At 44.0% G+C, this 16,031-nt stretch overlaps 1 protein-coding gene across 1 annotated transcript in view; it reads right to left on the bottom strand.

Moving 5' to 3' along the window:
- Positions 1 to 14,691, bottom strand: part of PRIMA1 (proline rich membrane anchor 1) — a gene marked incomplete at both ends in the record, with an annotated part of 48,397 nt that extends 33,706 nt beyond the window's left edge. The window contains 2 exons of the mRNA XM_084287036.1: positions 8,395 to 8,545; positions 14,599 to 14,691. Of these exons, the coding sequence (XP_084143162.1) occupies positions 8,395 to 8,545; positions 14,599 to 14,691 (244 nt within the window). The remainder of the gene's footprint in view (positions 1 to 8,394; positions 8,546 to 14,598) is intronic.
- Positions 14,692 to 16,031: the final 1,340 nt, after the last annotated feature.

The raw sequence follows: 16,031 nt of genomic DNA on the forward strand, positions 1-16,031 counted from the left end.
CACCACTTGGAGTACACTTGTAACTCTCTGAAAGCCAAAAGGTAAGGTACAACCTACCTCACAGTCACAAAAGCAAGCCACTTGGTTACTGGTCTTTTCTCTGCACTTTTCTCTGTCTTCACACAGAAGTCTAGGCCTGCATGGTAGGCAAACACTTGCAGAGATGCTGTTGACCATCACTCCCTCCTGAAGCCTATAGCACTTGGCAGCCAGTGCTAAAGAATAAAGCTCTGTAAAGATGAAACAGCACCTGCAACTTGCTAAATCAAAATGAGGGTTAAAACAAACCCTCCTTTTGGTCCACTGAGAGTCATTTCCTTCAACAGTAGCTATGAAATAAGAGTATACCTTCCTTCCAGAGGGAAAGGAAAATGTCCAGTGATGATTCAATAGAATTTGCTCCACTGGCTCCCTCATAAAATTCCAGTTTAACAGTATAACTTGCCAAGGGACAGACCTTTGTGTAAAATATTTTAAACTAATGAAGTGATGAAATATCAGCTCCATTTAAAAGACACTCTTCAAAGTTATAAAATGATTCATTTTAATAACAATTAGGTATTCATTATTTGCTAGCATATATATGCGATTATAATGGGATATGATTTACTAGGGCAAATGTTAAACTAACTCACATAATTATTAATGATAATTTTTGGCAGTGGTATCAGTTATTAAGCTACATTTTTATTACATTAATGGATATTATGTACTCACTTCAGGATAACATCCCAAAATGTTCAGACTACTGCTTTCCTGATCTGCTATGATGACTTAAAATTTCCCCGTAAATTGCAATTATACAGGCAACACAATACCCTTTTACCACATTTTAACTAAGACAATGCCCAGAACCTTATGAGAACATATGATTCTGTGGGTGCTTTATCAAGGTCAGCTGCTTAACCTTTGTTGCTAGGACAGCTTGTGCCAATTAAGTTTGCTTCTGGCTTGTCAAGATGAGACACAACTCCAGTCTGCCATGGGCACGAGAACTTACAATTATTTGTAACTCAGCAGGCTCTGACTCATCAGTAACTTCACTGAAGATTTGTTATCTTCTCAATCAATGAAATGGTAGTCATGTACAAATGGACTGCCATCCACACAGGGAATTAATGTCTTCAGTTTTGCCAAGTCCTTTTTCTTAAAAGAAGAAAAATCAGGCTGTTGGCGTACACATCTCAAAGCAGAAAGGACAGCTCTACTGCAGAATGAGTTTAATATCTAATGCTTCTTGTTTCAAAATTAGACAATACTTTTAATCTATAGATAACAGAACTCCCAATGATTTCTGCACTGCAAAAGCCAGCCTGAGGCTTTTACTTTTAAATACTGGAAAGTGTATGAAGGAGTATATTTTCAAGAGAGTGGATTTTTCCATAACGTGAATTTATTACTGCATGAAAAATTGAAAACAAATCTGCAAGGTCTCAGAGCAGAGGGAATATTCATCACTTGCCTAAATAAAAATTAGCCTTGACAAAACATTTCAGAATTTATTGTGGTGAAAAATTCTGAACTAGGAATTTAGCAACAGAAGCTGGAATTGACAGTCTGATCTAACCACTATTTTACAAAGACAGACAGTTTACAACAGCACAATATGAGATGTTACGTACACAGTTGATAGCAAAATCCTATGAGTAAAGTATTCGCATGAACCTTTCCCAGTCTTACCTGCTTTCTAATCACTAATCCAGCTCTTCAGATTAAATACAACATCCCAGATGCAAAACTAATCCAAACTTCATATTTGATTGCTGCTTAAGAAATCTTCTCACCCTGAACATTTTTCCCATTTTGACTTGGAGGTGAAGACCTCTAACTTTTATTCCCGCACTAGAAATAACTGTGCTAGATGAAAAAAAAATAATCGTGATATTGAGGTCTTTATGTCTTTGGTGTTTAATTCACCAGCACCTGGAGTGTGAGGCAGGAAATCTAAGCATTGTGTTTCTGATTTAGGTGGGTGAATTCTGCCTAAATCCCACCTTGGATGCTTAATGATTTGGTTCACTGTGCTAACAGGGAAGGTAGCATCTGTGACGTAAAGACAGCATGATAGGGACCTGGGCTCAACTCAGCATGTGCTCTCATATGTGTCTCCAGGCTGTATGGCTGGATTTCAATTTAGATTTGAAAGCCTCGAAATCATACTGTAAGTTCTTAGAATCACAAACCTTCAATAAACTGAAAGTGATCTGGGAGAAGACAAGAAATGGATTTTGGTTTTGCTTTGTAAAGTATAAACAACAGTCTCACACAGGAGTGTAATTCACAGTATAACAGCTGTGTTATCAAAACTGAAAGGGCTTCCCTGTTTCAGCATTCTGCTTGCATTTAAAAATCACTGTCTAGACCAATATGCTAAAACAATGTTCTCTCACAGCAGATGTCATTGCTATAAATTTCTTGATGTAGGAGTCTGTGTACCCCTCCACTTTGGGTGTTACTGTAGTTCTCTTCCAGTACTGCTCAGTTTTGCTAGTAGGTATTACATATGAAGCATGGAGGAAAACTTCTTCCCCATTATCATAGAAAAACACCCCCATGTGTTTGCTAACAATTTCTTTGGTCATCAATATTTGGGAGAAGCTAATCATAAACTCTTAAAATGTGCCTACATATCTCAAAACTACTCAAACCCAGTCCTTCTGGCAGAAGTGGGGTGAGCAAGGGCTGGTTATGCCAGACAAGTTCTTAGGGTCAGAATTACAGTCACAGCACATGTTTGGAAAGGTGCAAAGCACTCAAAAGACAAAAGACCTACACAAAAGAAGTTGGATACACAGGCCATACTGCAAGAGCTGTACCTGATGACCTGCAGCAAATTCTTTGGTGCTTCATGTTTTAAGGCATGTGATGGCCTCCAGAAGGATTTAAATGAAGTTTTGCAATCACAACCTCCCCTCACCTCCTGGAGGACAATCATAGATTGGCCAAGGCCAAGGGTCCTTTTGGTCTTGTGTAGGCAAGCGCCTCAATGTCTGTGCCCATGTAATACGACAGGTGATGTGCTGAGCACCAGGACCACGCTTAGCTCTCCTTCTTATACAGCCTTTTGGAGAGCATATTTATGTGAGGCTCAAACTCATTCTCTGGATCCACAGTGGGTTACGCCGCCCATTCTACTACTAGCATTTAGGTCACAGAAAAGCCTAAGGAAAAAATATTTCTTATTCTTTTATGTACCAGAACCATATGGTTTTCATTTCTATAACAAGTTCCTGCTGTGAAAGGCCATGTTGCTAGTGGTCAGCAATCTGAATCTGCAAAATTTGGTTGCTTTAAAACCTCCTCAAAGTTTAAGAAGTTCCAGTCTGTTCCAGTACTTCAGGCTCCAACATATTACACACACTGAGACCATCTGTCTTTAAAGATCCAAATGTCCTTAGCTTTCCTATTTGCACTGAAGGGACCCTGCACACTCTGAAAAATTAAGCTATGCATTTGTGCTCATACAGTTGCCAAAAAGTTGCTCCCTGACTACAGCTGGTCATTTTTGTTTTGGCATTTTCAGACCAAATCATTAGTTAATTAGATGCATTATCTCCAAAGATTAAGATTTCACCTTGAAAAAACAAATTGTACCATTACAGCCTTGAGATTAGAGTCCTCTGCAATGATGTCATTCACTTTGGCTTTGCACTGTGACTTGATGGTGCTTTATCTCAACTGAAAGCTTAAGGCAAACTCACAGAATTCAGGAGCTATAAAGACCTAACTGTGTATGTATGTTTAAGTGTCCAATGAGTCAAAGGCTGGTTCACATACCCAGACTCATTTGTGCTAGTTCTGCTTGTAAGGATCTCAGATAAAAGCTTTTATTCACATTTCCTCCTCTAGGTTTCAACTGAAGCACTATTTGATTTGACAATTCCATCATCAGTGGAGGGATGGCAGTACCATGGACTTTTTACCCAATGCAGGAGATGGACAGAGAAGAGACAGCAAATGTTGCCAACCAGTGAGGGAAGTGTTTGTGCTGAACATACTTTCCCTTCCTTGATTCATTTTGAATAAGTCACCTCTGAACTGTTTTTTCCTCAAACCTTAGGCAGGTTAAAACTGATACTGACTGCTGTATTTGTCTCTACTTGGATGTCTGCCTTCAATCCTTCCCTATTTTGAAAGCCTAGCTTCTACTTCCAGATGAATTCTTTTCTTCTTTGCCATGGCCCTGGAGAATACTGTGTGCTTACAAAGAATTTAAAGGTTGACAACTGCAATGTTTTAGATTTTGAAGGGTCAACATCATTTGAACTAGCTTAATCTCATGAGTCTGTGTAGCTGGGTTAGAAATGCTGCCTAAACAAGTACTTCATCCACCTTGCCTTACTTAGTCTTGGCTGAAATCCAGAGACATGGAGGAAAGTAGATGGGGGGGGAGGGGGGGGGGAGAAAGGAACAGTTAATTAATGGCCAGATTCTGAAAATCCCTAGCTCCTCCAGGTCATTAAAGCCATGTCTAGAGAACACGGTGAATTTCATTGAAAGATCATATGTTCTTTGCTGTTAGCATCTAAACTTAGTTGGCCTTAAGACCCTCACAGCCTCACGAACTTTCCCTTCACTTTGTTATCCAGCAGTTTTCTAGGTGTGGGTTAAAGAGCAAGCTTCTGCTTGTATAAGGAGAGATACTGTGGAAATATAAACATGCCAGACAGCCTGGAGAAACTGTAATTGGCTCAACCACCATGTCTCCTGACAGCCGCCACCAGTTTACCAGTTTGCCACACAGTCCCCAGCATCCTAGCTACTTCTGACATGGCTGGGCCTCCTCAGCTTGAAGACCATCAGCAAGGCACATGTCTATACCAAAACAAACAGCAGTATCTGAGACATAAACAAACAGCACTTGGCATGAAGCTCAGGAAATTCAAAACTGAAATAATCATGGTGAAGATCCACGTGTCCCAACTAATGGACTGAACTCTGGCCTAGCAGTATTGAAAGAAGCAGCACCCACAGTAACCAGTGTGGTTGACCCAGCCTTCATTTAGATACCATAAAGCAGAAGGATTCACTATAGCAGACCGAGTCCTCTACTCAACGTGGATATGCTGCTGCAGGGTGTGGAGTAAAATCCCACAATAGTTGCAGAGCAGGTGCAGTGAAGGCAAGAATAGGGTTTGGAAGAGATATTGGAAATGCCAATAGCCTGTGTGAAGGAGTTAGAAACATGGAAAAAGCAGGCCTCTGATTGTGGCTGAGGAGAACAAAAATAGCCTGTGTTTTCTTTCCTGGGACCTGCAGTCTGGGTGGTGGAGACATTCCCTGAATCCACCAGTCCGTAATTTAGTTATCCATGTTGGGAGATATATTGGCCAAATGATCTAATTTAATTTCCAGTACTTATATTGCTGAATGGATGATACATCTCCACAGGGTGCACTGAAGCACAACCCATACATTTCATACACACAAGTTGGTGTTTTTGTCACCTCTCATTTGTTTTGCCAGACTGCTAAGTTGTATGTGATTCCGTTTATTTTCTGCGGAGGGAATTAGCTTATTATCCATCAGAGTGAACACAGAATTTATGAACAATTATATGCGAATTCTGGAATTCATAGTTTTATATAAATCTGTTAAATATTATCTGTAGGAAGCAGAGCTGAGGATTTGTCACTGGATGGACCAGCCTGAAGAGATACTAAATGCAATCTTATTGTTCCTGAAAGTCCTGAATTATTCTAAAAGAGGAGAGGTTTAGATTAGAGATGAGGAGGAAATTCTTCACTCAGAGGGTGATGAGGCACTGGAACAGGTTGCCCAGACACGTTGTGGATGCCCCATCCCTGGAGGTGTTCAAGACCAGGTTGGATGAGGCCCTGAGCAATCTGATCTAGTGGGTGCTGTCCCTGCCTACTGCAGGGGGGTTTGAACTGGGTAATCTTTAAGGTCCCTTCCCACTAAAGCCGTTCAATGATTCTATGATTCTCAATCACAATAAAAACCTATCAGCAACTGATTCAGCTGCTCACATGCAGGTATCCAATGCCACTCTATACATCCAAGTAGGGCTTGCAAAACATTGACGTGTGATTGATGGAGAATACACAAAGAGGGTCCTCTGCTTTTCTGTAGCAGCAACTGGAGACCAAAAAGCACATGTCAAAGAGTGCTTCATTTAACATGGCTTCATTTAACAGATAATTGAGCTGTCAATGTCTGTAGTAGCTGGATGGACAGGAGTTACATACGTACTGGCTTTCATCATTAGGTCCAAACCACAACATGTGGAGATCATCTATACCTCCAACAACTTTCAGTGCAATTGCACAAATAGCTGTTAAGGACTGTGCCTAGCAGGCTGCAGCATTTTGGGGCCGACAAAGCTCTGAAAGCAACGACAGCGTCTTCTCAAAGATGTAAAAGTAAAAAACTTGTGCCTCCTGGGCTGCTGCTTCTTTTTGCTGAGGTCTTTCCAACACTTTAATCACTGAAAAAGTGCAAAGTGCATACCTAGCATCAACCATTTAATTATAGCTTGTCTTGTCCCTTTACTGCCCTCTCCTCCAAATGCTGCTTAAAAGCAGTGTCCGTAACATCAATATTTAACCACAAGGCTTGCTCATTCTCACAAGGATGGGGATTGCTGTACATGTGGGCTAAATCACAGTGCCTAGACAGATGATAATAATGAAAGCATCTTTCAAGATGAGGCATTTGATTGCTACTCTAAAGCTTACTCATGAAAGGAATGTGTAATCTATTTTTTTATTGCATTTGAAATGAAATAGCTTGTTTAAATATTAGTCATCTGGATTTATACAGCTCATTTTTAGAACTGGGCTAGCACCTGGCAATCCAGCCTGAGTAAGCATCAGGCTATCCCAGTCACAGGCCCGTTTGATTTCTGTTTCCTCTTTTTGCAATGTGTGACAGACTTATTTTTTTCTGGTATGATTTCCTCCCACTTCACAGTAGACAAATCCATGCATGCAGAGCAGCTGCCTGGCAGCAGCCCAGAAAAAAGAAAGCAGAGTCCTCCCAGAGCGGCTGAGCACCATGGCGAGGACCAGTGCTGGCACTGCTCTGCCACTTCGCAAACAGGTAAGAGTGGTTCCCCAAGGCAATGGGTAGCCCAAGTACAAGAAAGCAGAGTGGCAAACACTTTAGTTTCTGACTGTGAGACAAAGATCAAGGCAATTTCTACTATTAACACCCATAACATTTTCTTGAATATTGAAAGAGATTTCTCCTGCTACTAAAAACCTTCATCTTTGCTTTTAAAGCTGTCTTTGTACTTCCTTTTCCAAGTGTTTCAAATTACTGTTTTTTTTTTTTTTTCTTTTTTTTTTTTTTCCCTGTCTCTGCCTTAAATTTCTGCAGCCTGGCACAGATACGAAGCATACTGCTGGCAGAAAACACTGCAAAATTCTGCCTGTCCTCTAGCAGGCTAAAAACTGTGCAGGAGCCTTCCTCATGTCTTCTACAAATCTGGGGATGGAGCTGATAAAGACAAATATCCAAATGATGCTACCTAATGAATTCTTCTCCCATTTTACTTTACAACACTGTTCCAGGGAAGTTTATCTAAGCAGGGAGAAGAATTAATAAGCAGCCTTTTAGGGAGAGACAAATTTGCAATAATATAGTAGTGCTAAGGAAATCTGCTGTAATACCAAACACCTGGGATCTAAAGGTACCTGCACAGGGTTCAGCCCGTGTCCCTGCAACCAGTTAGTACATGTAGTGCCAGCAAGGTCCATTGCACTGCCAAGGAACTCCTCTCTGGGGACTGCTGACACAACTATCTGTGCACGAGGCGACTCTCCGCTCTCTGGAAAGGATTCATGTATCAGAGATCACAGAAGTACTGATTTGGAAGTAAATTGGAGACGAACTAACTCCAGTCTTCTGCTCAAAGAAGCCCTTGCCTGTCTGCCTTTTGAAGACCTTCAAAGACGGAGACCCCACACAGCCTCTTTGCCAATTCCACCTTTCCCTCCTGGGTTGGACTAGACAGAATGATGAAAATTTTGCCTGCTTGTAAATTAATTTGCCTCAGACCATGAGGACCTCCAAGGTGTGTACCTGGTGAAACAGTAGGTCATACAAATCAAGGGGAAGCACAGCACTTTGCGTAGGAGAGCATTTCTCAGGACTAGGACATTAGCAAACTAATTAAAGCCAGGGAATCATATATAACACAACAAAAGGAGGGAATTTCTCTGGCTTTCCTCCAAAAGACAAGTACTATTCATTGATCAGAAAACAGATCTCCATCTCCACTGAGAACACTTTTTCCTCCATTTGCCAAGTGGAAAATGACAAATGAGCTAGCTGTGCCCTCTCCCACATCCTTTCTCCTTCCATCTATCCAGGTATTCCCATCGCTTTGCACCCCTTCAGTGCACCACAGCCATACCAGTGGCTACTTACCCGGCACCACCAGCAACCTCGGGGGCGGCGGAGGTGGAGGGGGTGGTGGCAATGGTGGAGGTGGTCTGCACTGGCAAACTTCCTGGCAGCTCTCTGTCACTTTGTCTGCTACAGGCTTGGGGCATGACTTCTGGGGCTCGCCCTGAGTGATCTGTGAAGAAACAAGTCATTGCATGAACAGCAGAAAGAGTGAAAACTTATTTTCCATGAATGTGCTTCTTGGACTTGAGCTCCCGAGTGGCACCTCATCCCCTGGTGAGAACTGAGTTCCTGCCACCGCCTGCTTTTCACTGAGGCCACTACAAGGTCTCTTCCCCATGTGGTCTCAATTTTATTTTATTTTTTACTTAACATAGTATCTTCAAGACCTCTTTCCCTCTGTCAAATGCAGTTGAAATTGGACAGTTGGTTTCTGAGTTATTATGAGGTAGGGAGAAGGCGGGTAGTGGCAGACAATATGATTGCGTAAGCCTTCTTTCCTTAGGAAAGCCATCTAGCAGCATGCATTATTCACAGGGTCATTGCTGCAAGCCAAAGAGAGCTAATAAAAAATTACAAGACATTTAGGGTCAGGATTATGTTCATTTTCCTTATGGCAGAACTGAAAGCCAGATGAGATCTCTGTTTTGCTAGTCTCCCTCTGATGTTTGGAGAGCATTTCACAGAGTACTTCACTTCCCACTATGGTGAGAGGGAACCCACATTTTACCCATCTATAGGCCACATCTATGGCATGGTGAAAATGGAAATGCCACAAACTGTGACTTGTAGCCTCCGTAACATGCAGTATTGGTTAGTTATAAAGCTGAAGAGGGGGCATTGCAAAGCCCAAGTGTAAATACTGTTGAACCCAAGTGGGTTAGCCCTGGACAACAATTTAGCCAGTATTCAATGTATTCAATATCTTGATCTCAACATGAAAAGCGGCACTTATTAACAGCATATTTTTCTTACTGGCAATAATATTTACATGACTGGGGACTTAAGGAATATTCAGTGACTGTAAAATTCCTGATCTAATGCTAAAAAATGAAGTGGAGTAAGTCCCTAATGAAAAGTAAATTTGGGGAACATTGCAGGAGCTCTGACTGGTGTTAATTTCAGAGGTATTTAAGCCAGCTTTTTTGAAAGGACTGAGACTCTAATAGAGTCTCAGGATACTCTTTTAAGGAGACAGAGCCTATAAGATGAAGCAGCACGTTATCTAACAAGAACTTTGAATGTAGGGTTAAGAGCCCGCCTGGGATGGACCCATGTCTCACTGAAGCGCAGGGAAGTGACACTAGTATTCAGCTGTTGCCTTGTACAGTTTGGTGTTGGGAGGGCTATTGTCCTAACAGTTTTAGGCTAACGTCATATTCTTGAATTATCTATTTTCCATAGCATGTTGGTCGTTACACAGAGGATGTCTCATGCCTGCCCCTCCGACCTGCTTTAGGTAGGCCCCTTCTGCGTCCTCATCTATCCCCACAGCCACCCAGGGTTGCCTCCCTTCCCCTGCCAGCTCCAGGCATGCAGAGCCCATCTCCTCTCCCCTTCATCCCCTAGCCCCCAGCATGGTCAGCAAGCCTCTCCCATGGCCCACAGCTAGGTACCTCCTGACTGCAGGAGAGCTGCACGCAGTCTTTTCATGTATTTCTGGCCAACAAGAGAGATGTGGCTAATTAAAACAGCATCACAGCACAAAAGACATGTTCACATGCGTAGGAGGTTTCTAAATGCAGAAAGATGCATTACTCTGGCCTCGGGGAAATGGCGGTAGGGCTTTGTTGATTAAATATTATAGAGAGGGAATAAAAGAATAGAAAGAGCTACGCGCAACTGAGTTGGAAGGACGGCTTGGCACAGCACAAGGCAGAAGGCTCAGTTCTTTAAACAGCATGTCAAAATCTATTACCAAACATAGGGAAAAACAAATTCAGTACAAGTGCCTTCCAACTTTCCCCTTCACCATCAGGTAACAGCAAGAGGATGGCTAAAGATCATCTCAGGCAGCTTCCAGGAACTTACACAAACTCTCTGAATGCTCTAATGAATCAAACTGACTGGGCTTTGTAATCCCTCATAGCTGGTAATAAATCTGTCTGCTAAGTAGGTATATTTATCTTTAAAGTAAGTGATCACAGGCAGCAAAATATCCTCTACACTGTTTCAGCTCTTCCAAGGCTGTTCGTGTGTCAGGCTGTGGCGTTACCAGCATGTCCAAGAGGAGCCCTGCTGGAAGAGCACCCAGGACTTCTCCTGGCTTGGACCCATGGGACAGCACCTGCAGTGCTCACAGAGCAAGTAGGGCAATATCTCTCCACTGGCCCCAGCAACTGATAAAGAAGCAAGTATTAACACCCAGCTCTAATTTTTGCTCCCTACCTGGTTCTCCGGTTGCTAAATGCTATGGCTCGCTGCAGTCTTGCAGGAGCCAGGAAAGTGGGAGAGACCAGACACGAGGAAGAATAACATTCAGCAGGCTTGGAGCCGACCTCATATGCAGACCAGAAACAGCTTTGTGTATATGAGTCTGAACACCGTGCTGGTATGGAAAAGCTATGCTGACTTATTGCTCTAACTTAATATCAACCAGAACCAAAAGGCTTGCTTGGTCTTTTTTTAGACTATTGACTGCTTTTAAATCCCTGGAGGCTCTTCTACCTTAGGCTGGTAATAGAGTGTCCTCAGAAACCAGTGAATATTTTTCTCAATTACTTTGCAGACAAGATTAACCCTACACATGTCCAGCTGCTCTCTGCTTCTGCATACTTTTCCTGAAAATAGAGTTGTTTGGTCTCCCCACACCTTAGTCTGATCGTTTACCAAAATTGTTTGTTTTCCTTCCCTTCTCACTCAGTAGAATGTCCGGTTGCTAGAAGATACTTCTGGGAACACAGATTTTACCTTGCCAGGGGTTTGTCTTAGAGGGTTAGTATGCAAGAACAAAGATATTGTAAACTGGCTGAAATCTGGCAAGAAAAGAAAAGACACAAATTGAGTTTGAGGGGGAGAGAAGTAGTGGAGGACTGTTTCAGGAAGATTAACCAACAGTAGAAAGATAGAATTAAGAAAAAGGAAAAGATATTTGGCTCATTTTCAAGAAAAAAAAAATAAATCCCACTGTTGATGTCTATTAGTCTTGTTATGAAAGGAATGAAGGCTATTATTTGTGTCTTCTAAAGGTAAGCAGAACAAATCACTAGAAAATACGCTTGAGGGAACAATCTTGCTCTGGCGGAGGATGATGAAATAAATTACTCCATGTTTCTTTCCTACTGTCTGCAGTTCAAGGTAAACTGCTTTTACAGGAGATGGCAGGAGAAAAAAGCATGTTGAAAGAGCCTAATCTCTCTCTGGACCAGTCTGCTAATTAGAGCCTGTCCTCAGACTTTATTGCCTATTTGTTTTGCCAGACACCAGTATGTCCCTGGAATGGCTTTGGATGCACTTTGTAGATGATGACCAAGAAGACACCTGCCAGGCTGCCAGTCAGCTCGTGGCACAGATGTTGTCTTGGTGAGGGTTCATCTCTGGACCAAACAGGTCTTGCTCCCCAGATGTTACATCTGCACCTTCCAGCCCAGCTGTTGTAAGTGCCATGAACACGTGTCTCCTTGGCCTCTCTAAAACATCGTTCATTGTTTGGCATGAGGCTTTCTAAACACACTCAGAAGTCTGTCAGTTTGGACATGTGTTGCCTGGACATCAAGGAGATTCATTTTTTTCCCTGCTCTGAAAACAGACAGTTGACTTTATGGATTTGTGCCTTTGATACGAACATGCTTTGCAAAAAACAAACATCTTTACATATTCATCGAAGTGGAAGTCTGATCCACAAATGTCCAGGGAAAAGCAAGCAAAAAGTTGTAAACATTGGTTTCCCTCTATAGTTTCTCAATTGAGGTTCATATCTGTGATACATCTTTTTAATCCAAGATATCCTGCAGATACAGTGGTCCTATTCCTGCTTTGCATGGAGTGGAAAAACAAATCTGCATGTGGTGTTTGGTATTTCATAAGTGTTTGGTATTTCAGTAGAGTCCCATGGGGTTGCAGCAGTTCACAAGCATGATCTACAGAGTGGAATGGGGAAAGAGGATTAATATGGTCCCCACAGCATGGTCCTCTTGTTATTTTGTGAATCAGGTAAAAGGAGAAAAGCTTGAAAGGAAAAGTGCAATTGACTGAAAAAGCACAGAGACCTCTAAAAGCCTGCTGATGTGGCAAGAGCATTTGTCTCTTGGAAGCAGTCTACAGAGAAGAGTTCTCGATGCTGCCGTGTATATCCCAGAATGGCTCTGCATAATTCACATCAGAGTTAATCCAAATCCACGTTTATGAAACCAGAAAAAATGTGACACCATTATTTATCAGAACACTTAATTAAAAAAATAATAAAATAAAAAAAAAAAGTATGTCAAAAGCCTCAGACAGAATCATCCCTTCCTTCCTGTCATTGTTCTGGCTACTAGGCTAATAAAAAATATGTTAAAGATGTTTTCTTTCTTTCTTTCTTATTTTATTTTTTTTTAAATAAGATAAATATTTCTTGTCTGGTTAGTATTTGACAGATTCTCTAAAGTGTCCCAAGGCAGGGCTTGAAGAGGGAGTGCCAAGATGTGGTAGGGAAGGCTGTGCCCCACGTAGGTCATAGCACAGACGAACCGGTAAAGAGGGGCTGGGAGAAGAGAAGTGACAAAACACAGTGGCTGCTGTAGATGGAGCAGGGACAGAGAGTGACAAGATGGGACACTCACAGATTAGTTGAGAAGAGTACGGCTTGCGAAACTTTTAAGATAAGAGTAAGGATTATGACTCAACATGGGGAAGAAAGTCATGGGAGGGATTCAAAGACAAGGGAGTTCTTGTCACAGGAAGGTCTTCATGCTGGTGAGTGCTCCACACCTGTCCTTTCCATCGCTACATGCCACTGGGATCCTTAGATATGTCAGAGTTTTGGGAGAGGCAGGCAAAAAGCTTGAGACTGAGGAGGTTTATTGATTGCCCTTACACAGAACAGTAGGCAGTTACACAGGTATGGATGAAGAATGGGACAACAAAACTTCCAAATTTTTGCATGGAAAGGCAGGACCCCTTGACTTTTGCATTTCTCATAGCCTGTTTCAATTGTTATAAACTAAACATAATTACTTCTGAAAGATTAGGTTAGATCACCTAAGTAGTTTGCAGAGACATATTTATGCAAGTTTTTTTTTAGTATTTTTTTATTTTTATTTTTTTTTCCCATCTGCTTGGTTGACTGAGTGATTACAGAAGAGAGGTTTCAGAAGGCATCTCTATACAACTGCACTTCCCTTAGAGATGCAGTTACAGTTTTAACTTATGGCCAGCTAGCTGAATACTTGAGCAGGACAGCAGTGGTAGTGGTGGAAGAGGTTTTTACAACAGGGGCATTGGTTTAAAAGATGTTGTTTTTGCTGTATTTCTGTTCATTTTAATCTGCAAGGATCACAAATCCTCTCTGTCATTCACGGCAAGAGACAAGATATTTAAACATCTCTATTTAATCTCTTGGGAGCCACTAAGTTTAGAACAGGGAGTCAAAGACGTGGAGTCTCCACTGTGTTTTCTCCAAGAAACTGCAACCCTTCTGTTCTTGAACAGCACTTGGCTGGCTCATCAATCACTCCTCTGAAGACATATATTACAAATAAAGTTTAAAATATCAAAGTGACGCATTTGAGTTGAGCTTTGCAGTCGGTCTGGTTCTCCAAACTGGATGGCCACTCTCAGTCCATCTCCCTGCTCACTGTGCACCACGACCAAGGTCACACGTGTCCAAGTTGTCAAAAAGCTGCTTTTGCCCGGAGAACCCCCGATTCCCCACCGTCATTAAACCCCCACGGCAAACCACGACCACCACCAGCCCTCCGGAGCTGGGCTCCGTGCGCGCCTCCTTCGGCCGCCTCTTCCATCTCCAGCGCAAGGCGCTGTCCGAGCCGGTGGCCCGAGAAAAGTCCCGCTCCGCCAGGCTCCGGCCGCACCGCGCAGTCGCCCGCGGGGTCTCGGCACCCGGGCGCGGCTGCCCGGCGCGCTCGGTCCCGCATCGCGGGCAGCGGGGGGACCGCGTCGAGCCCAGCCGCGGCTTCCCCCGCCTCGGGGGCTCCCGCCCGCCCCCGCCTCGGGTCCGCCCGGGGGCTCTACCTGCTGCCTGCTGCCGCCCCCCGGCCCCTTGCCGTGCCAGCAGCGCGGCCCTACCTGGACGGAGCCCCAGAGCGGGTGGAGAGCACAGTGCAGCAGCAGGGAGGGCCAGCAACAGCGGAGCAGTCCCAGAAGCTCCCGGAGCAGCATCCCTCCTGGGCGGGCGGGCGGGGGAGCGGGCTCCGGGCGACCTGGGGACGGAGCAGAGCGAGCCGGCGGCAGAGGCGTTGGCTCGCACCCATCCCTGGAGCGCCACCGTCCCAACTTTAATTCTGGAGGGGAGGGAGGGAGGGAAGGAGGGAGGTGGGCGGGTGGGGAGGGGAAAGGGTGGTCGGGAAAACCCAGCGCCCGGCGGGGAGCCGTGCCTCCGCCCCTCCCCGCCCGCCCCCTGCCGGGATGCTCCGCCGGCCGCCCGCCCGCGTCGGGAGCTCCCGGGGCCGGCGCTCACCGCTCAGCCCGGGGCTAGCTCGCACCCCGGGGAGGGGCGAGGGGAAAGTTTTGGAGGGCAGAGGGGCCGGGAGCTGCCGGAGAGGCGGGCAGAGCGGCGTGGCAGCGCGCAGCCCGGGGATTGCATCGCCCCCCTGCCCGCCGCCGCCGCTGCTGCAGTGATTTTTCAAGCCCATCGAGGCAGTCCCTTGCGCGCCCGGCTCCCCGCGGCTCTCCTCCCTCCCTCCCGGCCTCCTGGCCTCCCTTCCCGCCCGGCCTCCGCCCGCCGGAGACTGCACCGGGCCGGAGGCGGCTTTTTTTTTTTTAATTATTTTTTTTTTTTTTTTTTATGTTTAAAAGTGTTTTAATTTTAATTATTTACGGTTTTTTTTTTTATTTTTTTTTTTTTATTTTTGCCCCAAAGTGTTGCAAAGTCTTCTCCTGTGACAGGCCCGAGGTGTCAGCTCTGTGTCCCTGCCTGGGGTTTGGGATGTCATAAGGAAGATGCTTCGTGGCATTGGTGTTTCAATAAATAATAATTAAATAATAAATAAAAAATAATAGCACAACACGCTGAAATAATAGCACTTGTGGGGATGTAGATAAAGAATCCCCCAATATCATGGCCGTACAGGGAGGTAACAGGATGGAAAATCAAAGATGGAAATGGTTTTGCTTGCAGTGAAGTGATCATGAGCAAAACCTCTGCTCTGTGAATGGTGGCCATTGCTGCAAGTTGAGCTTGGTGTGCACCAGAATGACCATAACTGTCTGTTGTTGAGTCAGCGGCACAGGGGTCCTGTTTTTAGTGTGTGGATGAGTAAATGAATCCATTTCAGTGAATGAAGTAAAGAAATGGGTTCAAATAAGATGTTGGGCTCAAGTTTTATATTTCATACCCAGATATGTCTGGGTTTCAGGACATGCATTTTATTTTTTTCCCCCTATTTCTGGCACCCGCTGAGACAAGTTTCATAAATTGTTTCATAAAAACCTGCTCAGTGGAACAAGAATGAAAATGCATTAACCCCTCAGCCAATACAGGGCTAAAATTCTCTTTTCAC

Source organism: Netta rufina (assembly GCF_964035555.1).
Source record: "Netta rufina genome assembly, chromosome: 5".
Lineage (NCBI taxonomy): Eukaryota > Metazoa > Chordata > Aves > Anseriformes > Anatidae > Netta > Netta rufina.